The 23,836-nt window shown below is 41.8% G+C and overlaps 1 protein-coding gene across 19 annotated transcripts in view; it reads right to left on the bottom strand.

Annotated features, from left to right (window-relative positions):
• Positions 1 to 23,836, bottom strand: part of ZBTB20 (zinc finger and BTB domain containing 20) — a 777,577-nt gene that overhangs the window by 25,361 nt on the left and 728,380 nt on the right. For all 19 annotated transcript variants that reach the window (XM_074331585.2, XM_019734851.3, XM_019734862.3 and 16 more), the window contains one exon: positions 10,629 to 12,233. In XM_074331585.2, the coding sequence (XP_074187686.1) occupies positions 10,629 to 12,233 (1,605 nt within the window). The remainder of the gene's footprint in view (positions 1 to 10,628; positions 12,234 to 23,836) is intronic.

The following is a 23,836-nucleotide window of genomic DNA, read 5'->3' as shown; positions in this document are numbered from 1 at the left end:
AAAAGGGAGGGCTGCTTTAAGGGGGTCGTTTTCAGTGTCATCATTGGGGGATATAACTATGTGTCTTCCATTAATTTTGTCAAACAAATACAAGAAATAAGAGGAAAGATCTTGGAGACATGGGGTTCTCTAGAGTCTTTGGGAACTGAAGGACCGTGGTCACATAAATTGGCTCTTTGGGGACACTCTCCATGTCCAGCATTTCATCTAGTAAGTGCACTCATGCTTTGGTTTTAGGTCTGGAAAATATTGGCTAACTTAGCAATAAGTGATTCTGAACCGCTACACTTTTAATTTTATCTATTTTATACAGAAATCTTCCTAAATATAACTTAAGAGTGAATCGGCTATTCTTTCTTGACCTCACCGAACTGCAGATGGGCCTTGTCTGGTGTGGAGGTTGAGGAGGTGGTGGATAACACAAAGGGCTCAGAGTCCAATCGCCCTGTTCAAACCCAGGCCCCAGCACACGGCACGCCACTCTGACAAATCTCCAAATGCCTTTGAGGTATTCAGTCCTACTTCCCTCACTGTGCTGGTGCTGACATAAAAACCATATGCAATCACTTTGCAGACCACCAAGAGTGGTGTGGGAAGACTTGCATGGTATCCTTATTACAACACTCTCCTCCCTCTCACCCCTGCCCATTAAATGGTTCCATACGCTTTTTTGAACACTTGGGTCAATTTAAAAAATAGTTTTCTCCTTCTTTGCTCTCAGTCTGTTGGCCGAAGCTCTTCTTTTTCCACAGTTTACTGCTTTGGTTTGCTTTTGACTTAGAAACCAAACAATCAAGCTTGTTAAAAACAGTAAGGTAAGTATAAATATTGTCACTGAATGACCACGTGAGGTGTTCTTCTGTAAGTAATGTCCATAGGCCTGTGACATCTCTTTGGATAAACAGAGACTTGGTTTTTGTTGGTGCTGTTTGTTCTCAGCTCTGCTCCTGACAGGTGAGATGAACTTCAATAAGGTGTTCCATCTCTCTCACCTCATTTCTGATTGCCCACCTCTGAGAATCAAGTCCTCCTATGTACTCTTCCATAACCCAGCCGAAAGCCCAACGCCTTTCAAGGTCTCTAGGGTAATATTTCAACATCTGCACTATGCATCAAGGTAGGAACTGTATTTCTTAAATTTGAATTAACTGCCAATTAAAATATGTGCCTTGACTGTGTTTCCATTTTTTCTGTTATGAAACAGAAGAGGTGTGTCATGGTAATAATGGCATTGAAAACAATCACCACATATTGAGTGCTTAGTATATGCCAGGTTCAATGTGTGTGGTCTGTTTTACGAAACTTGATCTCATCAGAAAGCTTTTTCATTGTGTTTGTAAACATACAAGGATATGTTCTGAAGCACATGATGGTAAGAGATGGCTGTTTCATTCAGGAATTACTCCACAAATTTCTTAATTTCACTGGTCTTTGAACTTTTTTCCCTTTAATTATTCACAAACATTTTGGCCTGCCTCCTGCTCCTCTTAATTCTCTTTTGATTTCCTTTCCCTCATTTTCACGGATGGGGCAGTATGATCCATAGGGTTAGAAGAGAAACATTTCACTTTTAGACTAAAGTGAGGGAATTTCAAGAGGCCTCATTCCTAAAAGAAGAGCTCAGTATATGCATGGTGTTTACATAGGTACATTTTTTTGAAATGAGAGATTCCCTAGGAGAAGCAGTCATGCATATTATTTTTAGTTGAAACATTTCTGTCAGCGGTAAACACGTTTGGAACTTAAGCTGGTCTTTGCCATCCCTGTGCTGTCAGTAAACTTTCTAGAGGCTACGATGGGCTGGCCAGCTATCTTTTAAAATATGTCCACCTGTCACCTTTAATGGGAAGTGTGCCTTCTTAAGTATCAGATGGTATTTTGACTGCTAGGAAGTTGAAACTTTGTCTGTGTTAAAATGCTCTTGCTGTTTGAAACTTTCACCTTCTTCCCCTGTGTTTTTCCTCTAGGCAAGGTCACTGATGAAGGCTTTTTACTTTCACCCCCTTCTAATCGGACTCTGAATGGATTTTTCCCAGTTGTCATCTTTCCCTCCATACCCCAGGTCTGTATGTTGTTTGGATGCATGTTGTTTGGATGCATGTTGTATTGGTGTGGCCCTTCATTATCGGGGTGACCCTGGGCTTGCTAAGTGTTCTCATCTCTCTGGGTTTGTTTCCCCTTCTGTAAGTGAGGAGCTGGACCAAGCACTTGCCATGGTCCCTTGCAGGTGTAGTGGCCTTCTGCCCACGTGGCCTACAACCCCCAGGATTCTAGTCTAGGACTTGTCCGTGCGTGACCTGAGGGCAAGCTGCTTAAGTCACTCAATGCTTCAGCAGTCCCACATTTTAAATAGGGCAAAGTATCCTGTTTCCTTCCCTGCCACAGAAAAATGGTATGATAGTTAATGAGGCAAAAGGTTTGCAAAGCACTTGGGAGCTCCTTAAAGGAACTGCTCTCTATAATTATGAAGGTGCTGTGTTGGTGGAGCACAGGCATTTTGGGAAATGTCTTACTAAGTGGGGTGTATTTTCGGAGTAGTCAGGTGTCTCTGTATGTTTAGATTTGAAACTGTATCACTCAGTAGAAATGTTAATATTTTTTTCCTTTCAGTTATTTTCCTGCATATTACTTATAGCGAGCGATCCCCCAAGGGCTTTCGGTATTATACATGGAATGGACACAGTTGGCTGAGTATTCCTCTTAACATGGAGAAATGAAGAGTTAAGATGAACGGTAGTGGATGGTTTTACAGGTCTCAGCCTATGGCCAGAAATGGCAAGTCCGATTTGTTAGACTCAAAGTACAAAACACAAAGTACAAAACAGACACTAAAATTATAACGTGAGTGGGGGAAGCTCACATAAGCCCCTTCACTTTAAAATGATTCATTTGGGGGCTATAAGATGCAGGAGTCAGATATGAATTCCATTTCCTTGGTTGAATGACTTGGGTATGTTACTTAACCTCTCTAAGCCTCAGTTTCCTTATCTGTATCTTGAGAATAATACAGTAAGTACCTGTCTTGTGAAGGTGTTTTGAAAATTAAAGAAATAAAGCACTTAGTATAGAGTATGGGTTCATTAAAAAAAAAAAAAATCAACCGTTCCCTTAGGCACAAAGGAAATGATGATAAATGAAACCAACTGAGAAGTGGGGAAGCCATCTCAAGATTAAAAAAAATTATTTCAGATAATCAATAAAGCAAGTGACTATATTGCAGCTATGTAATTCAGAGTTAAGGGTACAGTCTGCTCTCAGTTATATACGCTAATGGAAAGAAATGGTACCATGAATAAAATGTCAGCAAATAGCATAGACAGAGGATTCTTAGCAAGCAACAACTGAGCTCGGGAGATGGAGAAACCAGACAGCAAGTGGAGAAATCGAGGGAGAGGCAGTGTCCTTTACTATTCCAAGGGTGGGAGGGTAGTGAATGCATATACTTTTCTCCATTTTTTTTTTTTTTTATGCACGCTCTCTAAAGAGCCACTTTTTTAACTCCTTCTCATGGACCGGCACTGACCTTTAGTCTACTATGACTGACAAGTGGGAGAGAGAGAGAGAGAGAGAGAGAGAGAGAGAGAGAGAGAGAGAGAGAGAGAGAGAGAGAGGAAGAAAGATACTGTTAGGTTAACAGATGCAGAGAATCTGCCCAAAGTTTAAGTAAAAGCTCTCCTAATGGGCTAAGCCACCCCAATGCTGTATAAGGGGCCCAGCAAGAGTCCATTTATTCTGCTCATTCTTTCTCTAACCAGGCTTCTTCTGGGCTGCATAAACCAGGGCGTTTTTCTGAAGCACTGTTTCCACCTGTCGCTCTCATTCTCTTGCTTTCTCCATCATACACTCTGGCATGACGACACCTCCTCAGGTAAGTACAGTGAGGGGTTAGAAAACCAAGCCTGGGTGCGCAGTGAGAGAGCAGACAGGAGGAAGGAACAGGGGAGTATGGTCTGGGGAAGGTGGCGACTGGCAAGGAAAGCAGAAAGGGTCCTTGAAATTGCAGGTCCTCCGAATGGAGAAAATCAAGATTGGAACAGAAAATGGGAAAGGTCCTGTGACAAACACGGAAAGGTGCTCAGATAGAATCACACAGAGCTTTCACTGGCTGCACTGTTTGCTCTCCACAAGAGAAGTCTAGTTGGAGGAGGGCAGACCAGCATACCTGAGATACGGCTGCTGTAACTGCCTGTCAACATTTCTCTCCAGTTCTAGGGTGCAATTCTGGTGCCAGCTTGGACTTTGAGGCTGTCTAGGGGGGGATTGCTTATTGGGGACACATTGCATTCACAAAATATCTGTGGCTTCAGTGACAACTAAAATATTTTGCTATTAAGCAGAATTTTGAAGGCCTTAGGGAACTTCATCGATATTACTTGACTTTTCTTACAGCTTTATGAGTGGGGTAGATATGAACATCTCCAGAAGATGGTATATCTCCATTAGAGGGGTATAATAACATCCTGACAGTCACTTAACGAGTCAGCAATAGCTGAGAGGATGACCCCAGCCCAGACAAATTTCCCCCTCCTTCCCTGTTAACAATTTCCTCTGGATTATGCTGCAAAACATATGATGCTGCTGTAATACATAACATATATATTCCTAAATGGTTTGATAATTTTACAGCATTTACAGTTAAGTGCTTTCATATAAATTATGTTATTGGGTTCTCAGAGCAACCATGTAAAGTAAGTACTATTAAGATCTGTATCTTATGTTCAAAAATCTGTGGCTCAGATTGATTATAGAATTTACCTAAGGTCACCTGGTCAGAAAGTGATAAAATCAAGGCTTTCTTACTTCTTATAATCATACATTACTCCACTGGCTTGATGTAATTAATAACCAAACCTCCATCTGAGAATTATTGTATTATTATTTTGATCTCACCATCATTGCTCTATTGATGGCACTGTAATGTTACTCTTATTGCTTTATCTATTTATCTCAAATTCATGGCTAAAATAGCTGAGCTTCTAAATAACAAACAAAATTACTATATGTGCAGAGGACACCAATGGGCTAAAAACCACTGAATGGTCTATTGATAAAATGATTCAGAAAAAGGCTCAAACATCTACCATTTGTTGGCAAAGAAAACACAAGTGGGAACACAGATACAATATATTCTCTAGCAAATGAAAAAAGAAAAAGGAAGGAAAGAAAAAGAAATTCAAGTCTTGCTGAGAAAATAATGCATTTATGTATAAGTCCTTTGAATTGAATTCTCCTGGAAAGCATGCCCACATTTTTGACATTCATTCACTTACTCAACATATATTTTTTAAGCAACTACATATGCTAACCTATATTCATCTATAGATTTTAAAGCTAAATGTCCTAAGATTGGGTCTTAAAAGAAAAAGTCCAAACTGAATAGCACTGCCAGATAAAATACATGACACCCAGTAAAATCTCAATTGCTGATAAAAAATGAATAATTTTTTAGTATAAGTATGTCACAAATATTGCGTGAAACATACTTGGGACTAAACAAACCTATTGTTTATCTAAAATTCAAATTTAATTGGGCACCCTATAGTTTTGTTTACTAAGTTTGACAACCCTTTACCTGGTGGTAAATAAATGCCCAAATGCCATCTGGTCAGTCTTATTATATGTGCGATTTTGTTATATAGAGCAAGGTAAGAACAAACCGAATGTGGTATCTGAAACATGTTCACATCCTTGGAGAAAGTACTTAATGTATACATGTGCAAAACATTTTTGTGTTACTTCTATATCACATAGTTAATAAACCACTCTGTGGAAACAGAGTACTTTTCCTTCTGGAAGAGATTAGACATCAGAGAGGATTCGATTCATTCATTGATCACTATTTTTTGAATGTTTATCACATGTAAGGTATTATGTATTATGGTGGGTATTTTGAAGATATATATATATATATATATATATATATATATATATATATACACATATATGTATTTTATATATATATATATATATAATTACATATAAAACCATTTCTGCTCTCACAGTTTACATTCTAATGGGAAGCTATAGAGACAGCCATATGATTACAATACAGGTCAGTCCTGCTAAGTGCCAGAAGGGCTACATCCGCAATGGTACCTGTATAGTCTGAGATACCTAGCTCCCCTTTCATATACTTGCTTCCATAACATAATTTATCCACTGTGAAGTCAAGCTGTTATCCATAACTCTGGTTTACTTTTTCCATACACAGAGATCCCTGAGTGGGGTTTCAGAGAACAGCGTTATGTAACAAAACAACCTGATGCCATCTTCCTCCTAATCACCGAGACCATCTAGGGAAGTCATTCCAACTTCATGTGACTCAGGGCTTATTAAAATCCAGACTGCTGGGTTCCATCCCCAGTTTGGGATTCGGGTCTGGGCTGCTGGCGTGGGGATCACACTTCCAGCACCACTACTCCCAGGCTATCTTTGAATTTGCCCTATTGCTTGTGGTCCACATCCACTCTGGCACCAAGTCTCCTTCACGTCCTCTGCTTTTCCCTTCCATTCCCCTTCCCTTGATTGTATTTTCTCTTGGGAAGAGGCATAGGGGAGTCCTGCTTTTTCCTGAGGGGGTGGTTTGTATTATCTTTGTTTTTTCTCTCTGATTCTCATATTCAAATATGTCCTTAACTCTTGGTTTCCTTCCTCACAACTTTTATAAAAACTGTAGTAAAGTGAACTTGAGAATTTCCTAGAATAGACCAAGTCCTACTGTGGTCTGTTTGGCAGGACAGAGTGGTTAGGTGAGAAATTTTCTTTTACTTAAAAAAAAATTCTTAAGGATGAGAAAAAAAAATGTTCACGTTAGGAAAGAAGTTCAAGGGAAACCCAAGGAGTATCACATTGCTTCAGCATTTGAATTCCATAGAGGAAGGAAACACGTGGAGAGCTTATTATTCAGAGATTGGATATAGAGCAAAGAAACTCAGTGTCTCCTGGGAGGATGCGGCTAAAGTAACAATGATGATTAAAAACCAAACAAACCAAACAAACCAAAACATTAAGTAGTACTTTACCTTTTATGAAAAGCTCTCACACACATCGTACCTTTATAGCTACTTAAAAGGTAGGCAAATTATTATTTCCATTTGAAACTCAAAGAAACTGAGGGTTATGAAATTAAGTGACTCACTGAAGGCCACAATTAGAGGAACCAAACTCAACCCAAATAATCTAATTCCAGTACAATCGTCTTTCACTTATATCCCCACTCTAAGTGTTAGTGTCATAATCATTATGGAATATGCTTTATAACCAGGGCTTCTTTGGTTCTCTAAGGTAGAGCTTAGCTCCATAATCAATATGATGGACTACTTATTTGTCTTAAACACTTCCTTTAATGAATATGTGGGCCATTAACATAAAGCTACCCAGAATTTTACTTGGAATCCAATCTCAGAATTGATTTCCTGCAGTTGTTGAAAACAAGTACCATTTACATTAAACCTTGGAGCTACTGAAATGCAAAGCCAGTTACTATGCACAGTAGCTGTGATGCCAAGACTCCAAATATCTTTCCTTTTAGCTCTGTCAATCCTCAGTACTGGTAGGATTCTTTTTGATTCGACTATAGAGAAGAATACTGACTCCATCCCTACTCTTCCAAGTATCCCCAGTACTTTCTAGACTCTTTTTAGACCAACAAGGGGACTTTTTAGCTCTGGATTTTTATCATTTCCGTTGGCTCCTGTAAAGTTGGGAGGCCCCACTTTCTCGACGTTTTCCCAATAAATTGGAGAGAACTTTGCTTTGACATGTGGGCCAACCATGAATCCAGGTCCTGCATTACTTTCATATGATCAGGCCATCTTGCTTTTGAAAATCTAGACCAGTTGTTCCTAAACGTTGTTAGGTTATGGACTCCTTCAGTCAGACAAAAGTTTTGACAGACAGATGGCCCTTCCAAATTGACACTGCCAAATAATTCTAGGGTGAAAGGGAAGAGTGATGCTTCTTTTGAATGAGGTGCTAGAGTGATATATGTGCACCATTAATGGTTCTCAGATGTGGCCGTGTTATACACACCAATACAAAACCTTCATAATTTACTGAGGAACCTCACAGTTTACTTTAACCTCGTAGTTTACTAGCTATCTGAAGGCTATACTTTAACCATAACTTAGGTTTGTCAAATGACTTTACTTGTACCTCTTGCATTTATGATGCATAAATGTGTAAACCCATTGCTGGTTTTCTTACTGACAAATCTAGTTATTTGGGTTAACTACAGAAACCTCCAGTGAATCCATTAGACAAATGTGTTTATATACCAAAAAGATAATTTTTAGTAGTACACTGAACATTTTCTGTTGTAAATTAGGACCTTATTTCAATATGTGATCTATTAGAATGTGTGAATTTTATATCTGCTAGGTCTACTGGAAGAGATGCACAGATGGAGAGAGTAGAAATGTTTATGGATCCAGGACCAGCAAAGTCAACTTTGCCTAAGAAGACACTTCCACAATTGGTCTTTTTCCCCCCTTAATTCTTAATTTGATGGTTTATAAGACAGCTATTTGGAGGAGGAAAGAATATAAACTATGTGAGAGCACTCTGTAAGACATAAATTGCCAAATAAATAAAAATACTAGTATTGGATTAATTTACCAAGTAATGATGATACCCATGCCGAATGGAAAATTTCCTTGATTGATCCCAGATTATTAGTGCATTCACATTTACCCCCAAGTAAACACAGTGACTCACCACTACCTGATTTTCTTTCTAAGTTTAGTAATGTGTCACTATATATTTTTTGGAGGTGTGAAAACTGTCATCTTTAAGAACAATTGATTTGCATAAAGGGGAGTACATGGATTTACATAATGTCCTGACATGAGCTAAACTGCAATGAAAGAAACGTTCATCTTAAGTAATGTTCTAGTGTAGTTGTTCACTTCCATGTTGGGTATCTTGTCTCAATATCTGTTGCTCTCCTTCCCTTCTAATCCCCAATTTAAATTTATCTGCTTTATGACCTATCCCCTGGCTATTCCTGCTAGCTGATCTGAGAAACAAGGTTGCTTTGATGAACTAATTTGTTTTCATGTATTGTGATTCAAGTGTATAACTTTCCCCTGGCAACTTATTTGTCATTTAACAGGGATATTCAAGAACCAGAGGTTTACCAGAAGAGTAACTCTCAAAATAGGAGTTTCAAAAATGGTGATCATTATTGGGGTAGGCATTTTCAGGTACAAGAGAATCTATGTGAAATCACATTGCATATGTGGTCCCTTATATGGAAGAGCATGTGTGGAGCTCTTGCTTCTATGTCTGTCCCATTACAGAGCTAGGAAAGAGCACCGGCTGTGAGGTCAGATCTTAGCTCTAGAATTATAGAATTCAGGGATGAAAGACCATCTCACCCCACTCACTACTTGCCTGATGATTGAATCCTTTCTACAGCATCCCTAGGAATGGTTCACCCCTTCTCTCCTTGAATACCTAACACCTCTAATTATAGGAACTCACGCCCTTGGGAGGCTGTCCATCCCATCTTAGAGCAACTCTGACTGTCAACACACATTTTCTTTTATTTTGTTGAAAGAATCTCCTTGGAGCTTCCAGTCATTGGTCCAGTTCTACCTTTTGGACCCAAACAAAATAAACATGTCTCTTTCCTCCCAACCATTTAAATAATACTAATAGTGCTAATGATAACTATCGTTTATAGAGTGGTAAGAACTTGTTTTAAGAACTTCATATATATTAATTCATTTAATCCTCAAAACAGCACTATAAGAAAGATCTAGCACTATTTTCCTCATTATATAGACAAGGAAACTGAAATATAGAAAGGTTAAGTAATTTTCCCAGGGTGACAAAGTTTAGTAGCTGCTTAGTCTAAATTCAAATCCAGGCAATCTGGCTCCAGAGCCCCAACTTAACTAGTACATTATGCTTTCCCTGCAGCTCAAACACTCGAGTATGGCTTACATGGTGCCCTGGGTCTTCTGTTCTGCAGTCTGAGCATCCCAGGGCCTTCAACCATGATTCATATGCCATGGCTTTGCATCCTGCATCATCCTATTCATACTCCTCTGGATGTGTCCCAGTTAGTCTACTGTCCTTTTAAAAGGTAGTACCTAGAACGGACTGTGGTCTCTAGATGTTGACAATAGGGAATAAGCAATAGAAAGCAGAGTGAGTCTGTCACTCCTCCTCATTTCAGGGACCACAAATGCAGCTCACGCTTGCATCAGCTTTGCTGTGGCCTTTTCAAGCTGATGGTTATTACAGTATGTTCTACAGACTAAAAACCCTCGTCCCTGTTCTGCTTAATGACTTTGGTCTGTAAAATGAGGTGCTGGAGTATATGATTTCCAGGTCTCAACACCTAGGATGAAAGAATGTATTACCAAGTTCAATGTATTTAAGGGATGCTGTGCCTGCCAATTCTTTATAAGGCTTTTTCCCACTTGGCCCTTCTCCATAAAGGGTTTCTGTGATTTTGTCTTTTGGTGACAGGGTGCTATGTTCCTGTGAGAGGGGCACAGTTGGGGCTTACAATGGGGTCTCCTTAAAATCTGAAAAATGACTCCAAATCTTCCCTTCCCTTCCCACAGCTCCCTCACACCTGTCCCTGCTGCTAGGCCTCCAGGGAGGCCGGCACTCACCTGTGTGTACAAACATGTGCTTGACGTAGTTCTGTTTGGCGGTGAAAGTCTTGTTGCAGAGAGTGCACTCATAAGGCTTTTTTTCGCCCTGCCCACTGGCTGTGCTGTGGCCTGCAGATGGGGCCAGGGGCTGTGGCGCTGGCAGCTGTGCAGTAAAGGTCGACAGGCCGGGCTGGGACACTGTCACAAACTGGGTCTGCTGGCCTGCCAGGGGCTGTGGCAGGCTGAAGAGGAAAGGCTTGGGGCCGCTGCCCGCGGGCTGGGTAGTGAAGAGGGCTGGCAGGTAGGTGTTGCCGGCTGTGCCAATGACCTGGGTGTTGCTGGTCAAGGTCAGAGGCATCCTCAAGTTGCTGGTGAGGGTTTCTGTCTGGCGTAAGTAGAGCTGGGTACTTGGCAACGGCTGCCCGATGGACGTGTTCACCGAAGGCTGCTGCAGGACGCTCTTATCCGAGCTGTTGCTGACAGTGATGACCGTGTTGTCCATATCCACCTCCGTGCTTCTTTCCGGGGAGGAGGCACCGGTCTCTAACTGGTGTGGCTGCGGGCCGCCCTCTGCAGGGCCTTCCGCGGCTTGCTCAGGTGGGGTGGGTTCAGCGGGGCCGTCCCGCACTGCCCCGGGCCCAAACTGCTGCTCCACGGAGTCAGGCTCGGTGCCTATGGAGGAGCTGACGCCGGAGTCGAAGCTCTCGCCCTTGGGCTCACTCTCGGTGCCCTCGGCCTGATCGGTGTCTTCCGTACACTCTTCGGATTCATTGCGCTCCAGGATCTGCACCCTTTGCTGCCCGTAGTAGTCGTAATCGTCCTCCATCTCCTGCTTGATGTGGATGTTGCCCACCAGGGTCTGGATGCGCACAGGCCGGGGCTGCTTGCGGCAGTGCGTGGTCTCGGGGGTGGTGGACAGGTACCGCTCCATCTGCTGCGAGCGCTCGTGGATGCGCGTGATCCAGCTGGGGTCTTCCATGTGGTGGTCGCGGGGCAGGCCCAGCGCAGTCTCGTGGTGGCTGACCACCGCACCGCTGTAGAAGGAGCGCTCGCCGCTGCCGTTCTGCATGGAGCACGCGTACAGCGCCGAGTAGATCCTGTCCACGCTGTGCTGCGGGTGGCTCTGCAGGTAGCCCGACTCCGTGTCGCTGCTCTGGCCCGAGGTGCCCGACTCCGGAGTGCCCCGCGGCGTGTCCTGGCCCGAGTCCTGGATCCCCGGGAACACATCGCCCACATTCTGTGACACGATGCGTGTGCACTCATCGATGACGGTTTTGATCTGCAGGATGCTGGCGGCTGTAAGGATCTGCAGGGCTTCCGACTGCGAGACGCGCAGGACGCCGCTGTACATGAAGTCAATGAGCTTTTGCACCGACTGCACGGACACCACGGACGGGATTTCGATGTCGCTGTAGCCCAGCAGCAGCTTGTCCTGGAAGAAGGGGCTGCCGGCTGCCAGCACACAGCGGTGCGCGCGCAGCATGCTCCCGTGGATGCGCACCGTCACGTCACAGAAGTGGCCACGGTTGCGCTGCTCGTTAAGGGTCTCGAGCACGGAATTGCTGAAGTTGTGAAGGTTGATGCTATGAATGCGCTCGGTCATCCCCTTGCAACTGATGTCACCTGCGCGCCAAGACAAACACAAAACAGGGCGTGGGTCAGAGCTGGCTGACTGCGTTCCTAACACCTGGGGCTTGGCTGGGTAATGCTCATGGCTCCTAGAAGGACCTGGTAGACACAAGCGGGCTCTTTGGAGAGATGGACAGGCTCTGCACAGGGGGCAAGGCGCCGACATGAGTCCTATGGGAACGAGGCCTTGAATTTTGGCCCAACAGAGCCCCAGCTAGTTTGGGGTATTGAGTCCATGTTAATTCTTAGAGCTTCAGCAGGATTGTCAGTGGATGTAGAGCAGCCCAGGAAACAGAAAGGTCATTTGCCTGCCACGCCTACAACTTCAGCAAATAAGAACCGAAAGGCAAATGGAGGACTTGTTCTCATGGAACTCTCTACCTCCACTTGAGACAAGCCCAAGCCCAGATCCTTCGGAAAGCTTACATTTTCCCCAACTTATTAAAATTGCTTATTTTACTTATAGACTGCAATAATATTCATAGTAAAAAATAAATTCCCTTCCTGTTAATTTCCATGGCATATTCCCCAAATCGACACCAGGTATGCAAAAATTCTTGGAAAATTCAAGCCCGACCAGGATGTTCACCAAACAGCGGCCACCTGGTTCCCAGTTGAGAGACAGGTTATAGAACATAAGGTGCTCACTAAAGGGGCACTTGCCTGATGCTTTCTGTATCTACAGAAACATTCTATAGGTGACATGGCTCTTGTCCTCTTTGACAATCTGAGTACGTTCTAGGATGGTTGTATGTAATATGGTGGCTTTCTGAATTTTCTGAGGCTTACTGCAGAAGGAATCTTCATTAAGAGATCAGAGATGGCAGCATTGACCTTGGAGACTGGAGTACACTTGGTGATCGTATTTACCATTCAAACTGGGCACTTTGAGAGTGAAAGGCAGCTTTGCTAAGAATTAGGTCAGGATAGCAGGAGTAAACCAGGAGTGGGATGTATGAGCCCCCTAGGTAACTGGGTGCTCTATGCACTTGCTACAGGGAAGTATCAAACGGCTCCCCGTTGGAAGGAACAGTCAGCTATGTGGAGGCTGTGGAAAGTCTGACTCATTGCCATCCTTACGCCCCAGACTGTGAAGACAAGGGCTAATGTTAGTGACATTTGGGTCACAGATTGAGAAAGAAAACAGTTGGCTATAACAATAAGTCTTAGGGATTTCCTCCTTTTCTACCTCACCTCTCAAGTGACTCTGAAGACTCCCTCTCTCCAAACCACACCTTAGTCAGATTCGCCATTCTTGCCTTCACAATTGAATAATCAGCTTGCGAGAGGCCAAGGAAGTGGCCTTTCAAAACCAGGTGGCCCAGGCATTGACCCCTGTCTTGTTAGAAGTAACCCCAGAGGCCATGGCCTGCAGAGAGGAGGAGTGCTCACCTCCTCAGGTTCTTTCTCCTCGGTCTTAGGAGAGCAGACCTGCTCAGGTAAGTCTGAGCTCAACTAGAATTTCTACCTTGCTCTACTCAATCTGCTCCTGCTGTCTGAGCTCAGTCGGTATGACTACATTCTTTCAGATAGTCATTCATTTTCTTTGTTCCCATCTTTGTGTTAAGTCAGCCCCACATCTATCCATTTAACTTAAGAAATGCCTACAGTCTCTTTGTTTACTTTCAGCGATATGATTTGCACAATGTTTTACATAAGAGAATTCTTTCTTGTTCCGACTTCCACTGGGTCTGTTCCATTCCTAAAAGGAGTTCATTAGGCTATGGTTTCTATTTCTTTTTTATTTTTACTAGTGTAAAACAAATTGCCTTTGCCAGATTAAAGAATCATTGTGAATCCCCTGTAATTGTACTCAATATGGCCCCAGAGGAAGGCCCCCATAACCCAGGAAGGAATATTCAGAAAAGAAGTCAGCAGACCAAATTCCAAGTTCTTGCTGAGTCCCCTATGTGTATTTGTACCATGATACTAATAACGGGCAAACTTTGTTCTTAGAGCTTATCATGTGTCAAGTCCTAACTACTGTTAGAGCTGGTTTAACGACTTTGTGTCTATTATTTCATTTAATCGTAACAACAACCCTATGACATAGTATTATTACCTCCATTTTTCAGGTGAAAAACTGAGGCCAGAGAAATTAAGAAGTTTGCTCAACGCCACAAAAGCAGTTGATGGTAGAGTTGGCATTTGAAGCCAGGCAGTCTGGCTCTAGAGGTCATACTCTTGTCAGCTTCACTATATTGCATACTTTGCCCCTGAATTAAGTCTGGCCCTTAGGTGTGCAGGGTCTGCAGTAAAGCTGTGTGAAAAGGTTTGCCTAGAAGGCCCTCCGGCTACTTCTATACCTAGCCATGAATTTTCATGGTGTTCACATTTCTGGGTCTTGGGACTTAAGCATAGCATCAGTCATCTAATAAGGAACATATTTTTTAAAGTTTGTAAGTGGAATGATGCAAGAGATAACACAACTTGCCCTGGCATTAAAATGTAGACTTTTCTATATACAATTTTATCATCACCAAGGTCTCTTTCACTTAAGTAAAACATTAACCATTACAACTGGTTGAATCTCTGATAAAATCATCATCTCTGAGTAGGATGGATTTATTAAAAGTATTTTTTTCCCCCAAACAGGTGAAAACACTCTTTAAACACACCATTAAACCATTAAAACTGGTTGAATCTCTGATAAAATCACCATCTCTGAGTAGGATGGATTTATTAAAAGTATTTTTTTTCCCCAAACAGGTGAAAACACTCTTTAAACACACACTTGCTCATAGCACCAGTTGCAATTGTATCACTCGAGATGTCATATGTGATGAAGAGTTGTCATCTTTCTGCTAATTCTGGGAAGAAACTCTATCACAATTACTATAATAATTAATATCCATGTAGTGTTGTGCAGTGTACAAAACTCTCACATGCAGCAGCTCATTTACTCCTTAACAACAATCCTATATGCTTCCAGGACAGGGGCTATTATTACTATTTCGTGTGAGAGGAGGTTGAGGCTCTCCAAGTATCTAAATGACTTGCTTAAAGTTCTACACAGCTAGGAAGTTGCAGCGTTGAGATTAGAACTCATGCCCCTTGATGCTCTTTTCAGGGCTCTTTTCGGTCAACACTGGATTGCTGAGGAATGAAACTTGGATTGCCCAAAGATGTAGTGCCATCCTAACTCTAGAGACATAGAAGAAAAGATACACACTGCAAGTGATGAAGGAGGTTGCTTAGAAATGGAAGTGGTCAAGAGCAAAAGCTGTTATCACACACACACACACACACACACATGAACACACACACGCGCGCACACACAATCTCATGAGGATAATTCAAACTGCTTGTTTGACCAAACTGGTTGAATCTATCTAAACAGTCAGGTAAACCTATAGCGGTCACCATGCAAAAACATTTCTTTGAAATACTCTGAGTTATGATTATTGCAGTAATGGTGTCACCATCTTCATTCAAAGCCACAGAGACAGACTCAAACCTGCGCACATATACAACCTGACTGACAAGCCCAGCTGGGTTCTTATAGACACTTTCTAAACATCTCCCCGAGTACACTGGTCCTGCATTGCAGTGAGCAGCCATGAAAAGCTCAACAGGTTTTGCTGATATGGGTACAGACGTGATGGGGGGACCCTGCCTCCCCATTCAAGCACGCCTCATTCCTTCAGCACACAATGCTGAAGCAATTCCTTTCCCAGGCTTTCTTTGATTTTTTACACTAATACAGTGGGAAAATGTTTCTGCCACAGCAAGGCAATGTCTAGGCTTTTGTGAAACCTGTCCTTTTCATCCAATGGGCATTAATGTATAGATTCCAATGGAATAAGTCTGAAATACTCTACTGTAGATTTGTCCTCCATTGAAAACAAATCTTGATTAGATGGTTATTCAGGGACTGTATAGGAAGGAATGGTGTGAAAATGCTAACTCCATTCTTTCCTAGATTGGCACTGAATAGGCATTTGGGCTATTCAAAAAAAAAAAAAAAAGAAGAAGAAAAAACACGCCTCTCACTCTACAAAACCGTACAACTTTACAAAGATTATGTGTACTTGGGAACGCCACCCCACCTGAAAAAACCCCATAGTGGTATGGACATAGAATTGATGGCAAAGTGATAAAAATAGTTCTCTGTTTTAAAATAATAACCTACGTCTTTTCCACTAGAGTAAAAATACAGAGTCAGCCTGTGACGGTATTCTCCAGAAACATGCAAGGAATTCTACCACTGAACATGATCACGGATTCTAAGTGACTGTGTCCTCATGAGTACGGCCAGCGCTAAAGCAGGAGTGAGTGCCGCAGGGAAAACCTACTTGTGCTGACATAGGTGAGAGAGGGCCCGGCTTTCTGTTTTGTAGGAACCCAGCTCCTGTCTGTCACTTAAGCTGCAGGTGTCCAGGAATAGGACTTAGCATGAGAATAAAAAGCTGTCTGAGCACAAGAGAAAATGAACAAGAAAGGAAACAGCAGGCAATACAGTCTCTTTTAATTAGGTGTGAAATCCAGTCCTTCCTCAGTCCAGATAAATAAAATGAGAGTCGTGGAAGTGTGAGGTACTGGAGTGGGAGATGGGAATTTGAAGGCTCTGTGACTTGGGAGGAAACACCAGCTCTCAAATTAACACCGATATGAATTTCGGTCAGTTCAACAGGTCTAAGTCCAATGGCAAGGCCGAAAAGCTCTGGAGCCTTCAATCTGGGCCACGAGGCTCACGTGAGGTAAGTGGGTCAGCACCTGAACTAGGGCTAGGGTAGCCGGGCCTCTACAACCCAGACTCTTACATCACACTCTTTTCCACATTGTACCGTGTGCCTTCAGGATGCTGAGGCCGCTCTTTCATCTCTTAGCTGAGTAGTGAGGATCCTAAGCTATCACATGTTGGGGCTCCTTACCAAGTTGGTCACACTAGGGAAGAGCCATCCTTCTCCGGAAAAAGCAGGGGTGCATGTGGTAACTCAGGCCCCTTACTCCCTAAATCAACATCTGTTGCCCTGGCAGCAGCCAGGCTTCCGTGTCCACTTCACCTAAATGCTGAGGGGGGCTTGCTGAGCCTCTGCACGATAGGAAGACAGAGGTGGTTTGCTCACAGGTTCCGCCATCTAAAGCAGATGGCCCTCTCTTTCTGCCTCACTGGCACCTTCACAGCCTTTGGAGGATGGCTGCAGATCCCGGGGGGATCACTTATGCAGGTGGAAGGTGGCAGGCAGAAGGCAGAAGGAGACCTCTTCCTCCCGCCCTGGCTTCATGCACCTAGCGTAACCCAGCTGTCATTGCCCTTGTAGGTGAACCGTGAGGGGGTCAGCAGCCTATGGGAAGGAGAGCTGCCCTGCTTTACTTACCCATCCCTGAGTGCAAAGGGCGATGTTTGGGGCCAGCTGCCAGTGACAGTTCTCTATTTTCCAGATTACCTAGGCCTACGGTACTGAAACCATTAGAGATTTCATCTTTTTTGGTTAAACATCAGTAACAGAATTCTTCTCACAAAACATAAATTGTTCAACTTTCAAACATATTCTCAGAAATACACCACCTCTGAAAGCTGAGGACAGCCTATACGTACTTTCATAGGCACAGCTTCTTATTTTAGCTGGACAGAGAGTTTAACATGATCAACTTGCTTGATGTGTTTACAACACTATTCTATTTATGATCTCAATACTGTAATTGAGTATGTCTTTCATATTACTTAAATTTTCACTCATACATATAAGATTTCTGGAGCATGTTTTAAGTATTTATAGGTCTTTAAGACATATATGTGGTTCTAGGGGTTATCTACATTTTTTTTTTTTCACAAAGGGACATGTTTGTACTTTCACAGGGATAAGGTCTGTAGCTTTATTAGAATCTCAAAGAGGTCTGTGTTTCCTCCAAGTTAAGATCCGTGGATTGAGATTCAAGGATCTCTCCTTAAACTGCTTTTAACAACTTTCAATAATCAAAGCCTCTGAAACCAATGCAACCTTCATGACCTGCATCTCCACATCAGGCCTGTGGAGCTGATGTTTCCCATTTAAGTGGGACTGATGTGATTGCATATGATAAACACAACAGTCTCACCCAAAGTGACAGAAGTTACTTTTCAGAAGAGAATGATTTAAAAATAAAAATAGGATTGCAAGGGAAGAAAAAAGACACATGCAGATAATAAAATACCAATGTTAGACGAAATCTGGAGAACTGTAACAGAGCTATATACAGAGGGTGCCAAAAAATGTATACACATTTTAAGAAAGGAAAAAACTGTTAAAAATTGTAATACTCAATATATACCGATAACAAAAAATGAATACAAGTCATGTGTATACATTGTTTTTGGTACCCCTAGTAGTTTTACAATCATTGAATCCAAGTGTTATTTAGCAAAATTTGCTCTGAATCAGGTTTTTATCAGAGTGGATGACCTTTGACAGTTAACACAAATCCATAGAAGAACTAGGAAACAACCTTTAACTTGTTTTGTTAAAAATTAGATATTGTGGTATAAATTGTATTAAAAAAATACCCACAAACTTAATTCACAATTTTAATCCAGCTAACAAGATAGAGTGCACGTGAAAGTTCTATAGTACTTCAAATAGGCAGCCTGCTTTTCTTTCTTTTTCTCTTTCCTTTCCTTACCCTTCCCCCTCCCTCCCTCCCTTCCTTCCTTCTTTCTTCTCTTCCTTTCTTCCTTATTCCTTCCCTCCCTCCTTCCTTCTCTCCTTTTCCCTCCCTCCCTCCCTCCCTCCCTTTCCTCTTTCCTTCTGTTACACTGTTAAGTTTTACTAAGCTTCATGAATGGGCAACAAAGGGGAAAATTGTGAACTAGGAAAACATTTGCCCCGTGATCCTTAGGCCCATCCCCAAATTTGGACTGTTCCTCCATTCTGATCTCCTTTCCCGCTTTTCCCGCTACCAAAAATTAAGAGCTTTACACTTTGTCTGAAGGATGGCAGTAGACTGAAATTCCTAATGGGATTTTCAGGTCCAAAGGAAGAAGTAATTCCAGGGAAGCCTTTTCACTTGACTGTGGAGGTCCCCACAGTGTCCCGCAGTTAGCACGGATCTTCGGTTTACTTGATTGCAAATGAAGTCTGTAGTTATCTCCAAGAAGGGACTAAGAAATGCCTGACCATATGTCTAACATTGCAAATACAACTGATTGATGGATGAAGTTGCTTTTGAGGCCATTTGAATTTTTACAACTTCACTAGTGAAACATTTACCAATAAAACATTTATACCCCAGTATAAATGGACCCATTAGGCCAGAGATGATCTGAAATCTAAAACAGTGGAGGAAATTCATCCTTAAGGACCTGTGATATTTGAAATATACATTCATCAACTTCTCTCAGACCTCAATGCCCAGGAACAGCTGGTTCGACTTCACCATTTTGGACCCTGTGAATATCCTAACTGGAGCTCAGAATTAAAATTTAGGCCGTATTTTAGTAAGTATCTAGAACTTCATGATATGTGTTTCTGTGTAAAATTTACCCCCAGCTTCATTCTAGTGTCAATTCCTTATTCCACTTCCACTCTGACTACACACACACACACACACACACACACACACACACAAATATCAGGGGTGCCAAAAAAATACATACAAGTGGACACTGGTCAATGTTGTTCAAGCAGTAGTTCGCTGTAATCAGAAGTGTCTGGACGCTGATGGTAACCACTTTGAGCACCTCTTGTAATTACAGAAGTCAAACGTGACTTGTATTCATCTTTTGTTATCAGTATATATTGAGTAGTGCAATTTTAATACAGTTTTCCTTTCTTAACATGTGTATACATTTTTTGGCACCCTCTGTATATCTCCTACATATTTACTAATGCATTGAAAATTCTTTTAAGCTAACTTAAATTCCTTTCATTATGAGGTGAGGATATAGTCAAACAATCAGCAAGTAACTGACCATCAACTTTATGGAACCAATTCTAAACATACGTTAAAACTTCATTTTGGGGTGTTACCGAGCTATATGCTATATGAATTTCTACGCGTGTACTTTGAGCATCTGATTCCAGCAGAATAAAACCCTGGAAGTTCAAACACCTTCTTGACTCTCTTATATTACAGATTGTGAAAGCCAAGTTTTAACTCTGTCAACAAAGGCATTGGACAGCTCTAATTCTAGACAACATTCTGAGAGACAGTGATGCCCTCATTGCAAAGCTGAAATGCAGTGGCCTCTTCTTGAGGAGGGAGGACCTGCTGGGAATAACGAGAAAAGTCAATGAAATCTGAAGTTGATGCCTTTAATCTTTTTATATTGTAAACCTTTTGAGACACTTTTTAGGAGTTTGATTCTTCTTTCTAAAGCCCTTTCCTTACAAATTTAGTTGCTGCCCTATTGTAACATTTTCCTTGTTCATTAAATCTGGGGAACAAAAACACAGAGATGCTGCATCTGTGGGTGGGATACAAAAGTGAACAAAAGGATCTACTTAAATTCATAGTTAAAGTATTCAGTTTGAACTTGGCTTTGGCTAGGCCTTAAAGAAAAATCTATATATTCAAACATGCAGTTTGTAAGTTCCGTCCTTTAATTTGCTTGAAAATAAATTATAAATTTAAAAAGTGCTCGTATAAAAAACATTACCTTGTTACTTACTAACTTGTCCTTCTTTTGATCCCCACATCATTATATACTTATTTTAAAGGAAAAATAAAATTTTAGGTCTAGTGAGTTCCAATATCAAGCACAACTCCCAGGAATGGCACTTTAAAAAAAAAAATATCATCAATTGGTGATGAACTATAGTTAGGTAAGAAATTAGTTTTTTGACTTTGGGAAAACTTTAATTGAACTCCAATGAGTGAGAAAATAAAACCCCACAGTGTCATTTAAAAAAAGCTTTTTGACTAAAATAATCACAGAGCGTCCCAATTCACTTTTGTCCTCTGTTGTGAAACTGTTATGCTCTGAAACTGCTATTTGAAACATTTCTTCAGAATTGTGCTCAAATGTTCCCTTTGCTTGTGTTTTCCTAGGAAAAATAAGTTGCTTCCGATGCAACAACTGGTTTTGGAGCAAGGAAGAGTCATCAAAACATATGGTGAATGCTGCTGCCGAGTGCCATCTAACAAAAAGGCAAGGATCTTCAACACAGGAAGCAGTGCATCGAATCTTAGTAACTGTGTGTGACAAGTTTCAACTTGTTCCGGTGCAGTCAGTCGAGTGTGAGCTATGGTTGAGGGAAGGTATATTTTAAAGTGTGCTGTAAATCATGGATCACCAACAATGCATTGCCATGAAATGGGCAAACGGTTTCATCTTTCATCATGACAGTGCTCCATGTCACACATCATTTCTGGTATGGCAATTTCTGTTAAATAAAAACATTACGGTGTGTCCTCATTCACTGTATTCACCTAATCTGGCCCCGTGTGACTTCTGGCTCTTCCCCAAAGTAAAAATGATTCAGGATATCAAGGCAGCCACAACAGCGCAACTAAAGACACTCACAAAAGAGGACTTCCAGATCTGCTTCAGAAAGTGGCAAGAACGATGGGATGTGTGTTTGAAGGAAGGGGGAATCTTTTGAGGGGGAATTAACGGCAATGTGTCTTTTACTCTAATAACTTTTGTTTTACTTTAACATTCACCATATGTTTTGATCAAACCTCATAGCTATTTATTTATTAACAGGAGGGGACTACACTATTCCTTTCTGAAAGGTATGGACTTGAGTCATGCTAATTGTTTTACTGAGGTATGAAGCTTTTTCTAATCTCAAAGCAACAAGGAAACGCCAAGGAAAAAGGTAGCTTTGTTTTGCTGGATGGCTAGTTAAGAGGGAAGCACAGGCGCAATTTGATGTGGGCCAGTTTAAGAAAGTAGCTGAGACTACATCTCAACAGCCCACCTGGGGTGACCCATCATAGAACCAGGCACCAGCACAGGATTTCCTTAGAGAACAAATAAGATGTAAGTTCCTTTTTGGCTCACGCTGAGATGAAGGAGATCCTCAATAAGTGTCATCAGAACTTAAGACCTTTGGAGGCACTGGTAAATAAGTGAAGGAGAAGGCATACTTTGTAATTATTCATAAGGAGTAAGGTATTTTATTATGTTTATTTTTACATTCTTTGTGTATTTTCATATATTTTGTGATTTTATTTACATACTATAGGAAAAAAGACATTAAGCTGTAAGAATCTTTGTAGCTACAGGTAATGGTCTAATTACTTCATCTCACTTCACTGATTTGATTTGATCTTATTTTTTCATTTTTGGACAAATGAAATCTCTGTGCTAATCCAAGAAGTTGGACATTTTGCTATCCCTTGCGTGTATTGCACCCATTCTTCATTCTCTTTTTCTGCTGAATTTGTCCCAAGTTCTGAAATTATCGTGCTTTCCCTACTTACCAGATATTATGGACCAATCGAGAACCCTACTCAAAAATTCTTCCTTCTCTGTGGAGACTTCATTATTAGAGTTCATCCTGAATTCTCTTTTCCTAGTTCCCGTTGCTTGGTGACATCATAACATTAATTTCTGTTTTTTTTTTCTCCACTGAATTAGAAAACTTTCACAATAATAAGGCAATGAAGAAAGTCCAAGCCTTGTACACAGTTCTGGGCTCCCTTGCCCCAGGGAGCTGTGGCGTTAGAGCCCAAATCAGAAAGTAAGCCCTCAAGACTTGTTTTCAGAATTTATATTCTCTAAAGGGAATTATGCGGGGCCCTTTCTGGGGTAAGGAGGGGAAGGCTGGTGCTTTGGACTTAGATTGAAGTGGCCTGACTGGAGAAAAACCATCAACTTTCCCTCCAATGGGGAAGGTGCCAAGGTCTGAAGTCTCTGCTTACACACGACTCCAGTTGGGGTAATTGCTCGTCACGCTTCTGGAGGCTGGACATGACAAGGCACTGTGTTGAGATTAACAGTGATGACCTTGAGCTGATGCTCAAAGACCACTGCGAAGGGCATCTCTAAACCCAACTAATGCTGTAGTTCAGGCAGTCAGATGGACCAGGCTCAAGGGCATCTTGCGTGATGGACGAGAAATGTCAATGGTGGAGACCATCATGGACTAAAAATCTGATCCCACCCTAGATTTCATGAGTCTTATACAAGTCTAGGGAGGGGGAGGGATCTCTGAAACTTCACTGAATTTCTTGCTAACTTCGTGATAAGAGCCTCGGGTTTAATTTGCCTTAGGACAATAAGGAAATGCTTCTTGCACCTGAATTTTAAAGATTAAATCTGGACTTTTTACACGTGTAGCACATTTAGTCCTTAACAGTATCTGATTGATTATTGTCTCGCTTCATTTTTTGTCACTTGTGTCTGTCTTATCTCTATAAGAAGACTCCACGCTTCCAGAAGGCTAGTGCCTTGCATTGTTATAACTACAACTATAACTACAAATTACTGGATCTCTCACAGTGCCCAACCTATTTCTTTACATTCAGGAGTGCCATCCGAGTATTTGTATGGTCAGCTGTCCAGTGCACTTTACAAACATGCTGACAACAAGTGGCAGCCTGAGGGGCTGAACCTTTTCTCTGAGGTATGTCTGCATTTGCAGTCCCAGGGGGTCTTTCCATCCCTGAAATTCTGTGTAATTCTCTTCTTGCTGTCCTTTATTACTCTACCCCCGCTCATCAGGGAA

This window comes from Rhinolophus sinicus, chromosome 17 (genome assembly GCF_057876585.1).
Source record: "Rhinolophus sinicus isolate RSI-liver-muscle chromosome 17, RSI-T2T, whole genome shotgun sequence".
Taxonomy (NCBI): domain Eukaryota; kingdom Metazoa; phylum Chordata; class Mammalia; order Chiroptera; family Rhinolophidae; genus Rhinolophus; species Rhinolophus sinicus.
Note: the sequence above shows the minus strand (reverse complement) of the source record. Positions and strands in the feature narration are given on the sequence as shown.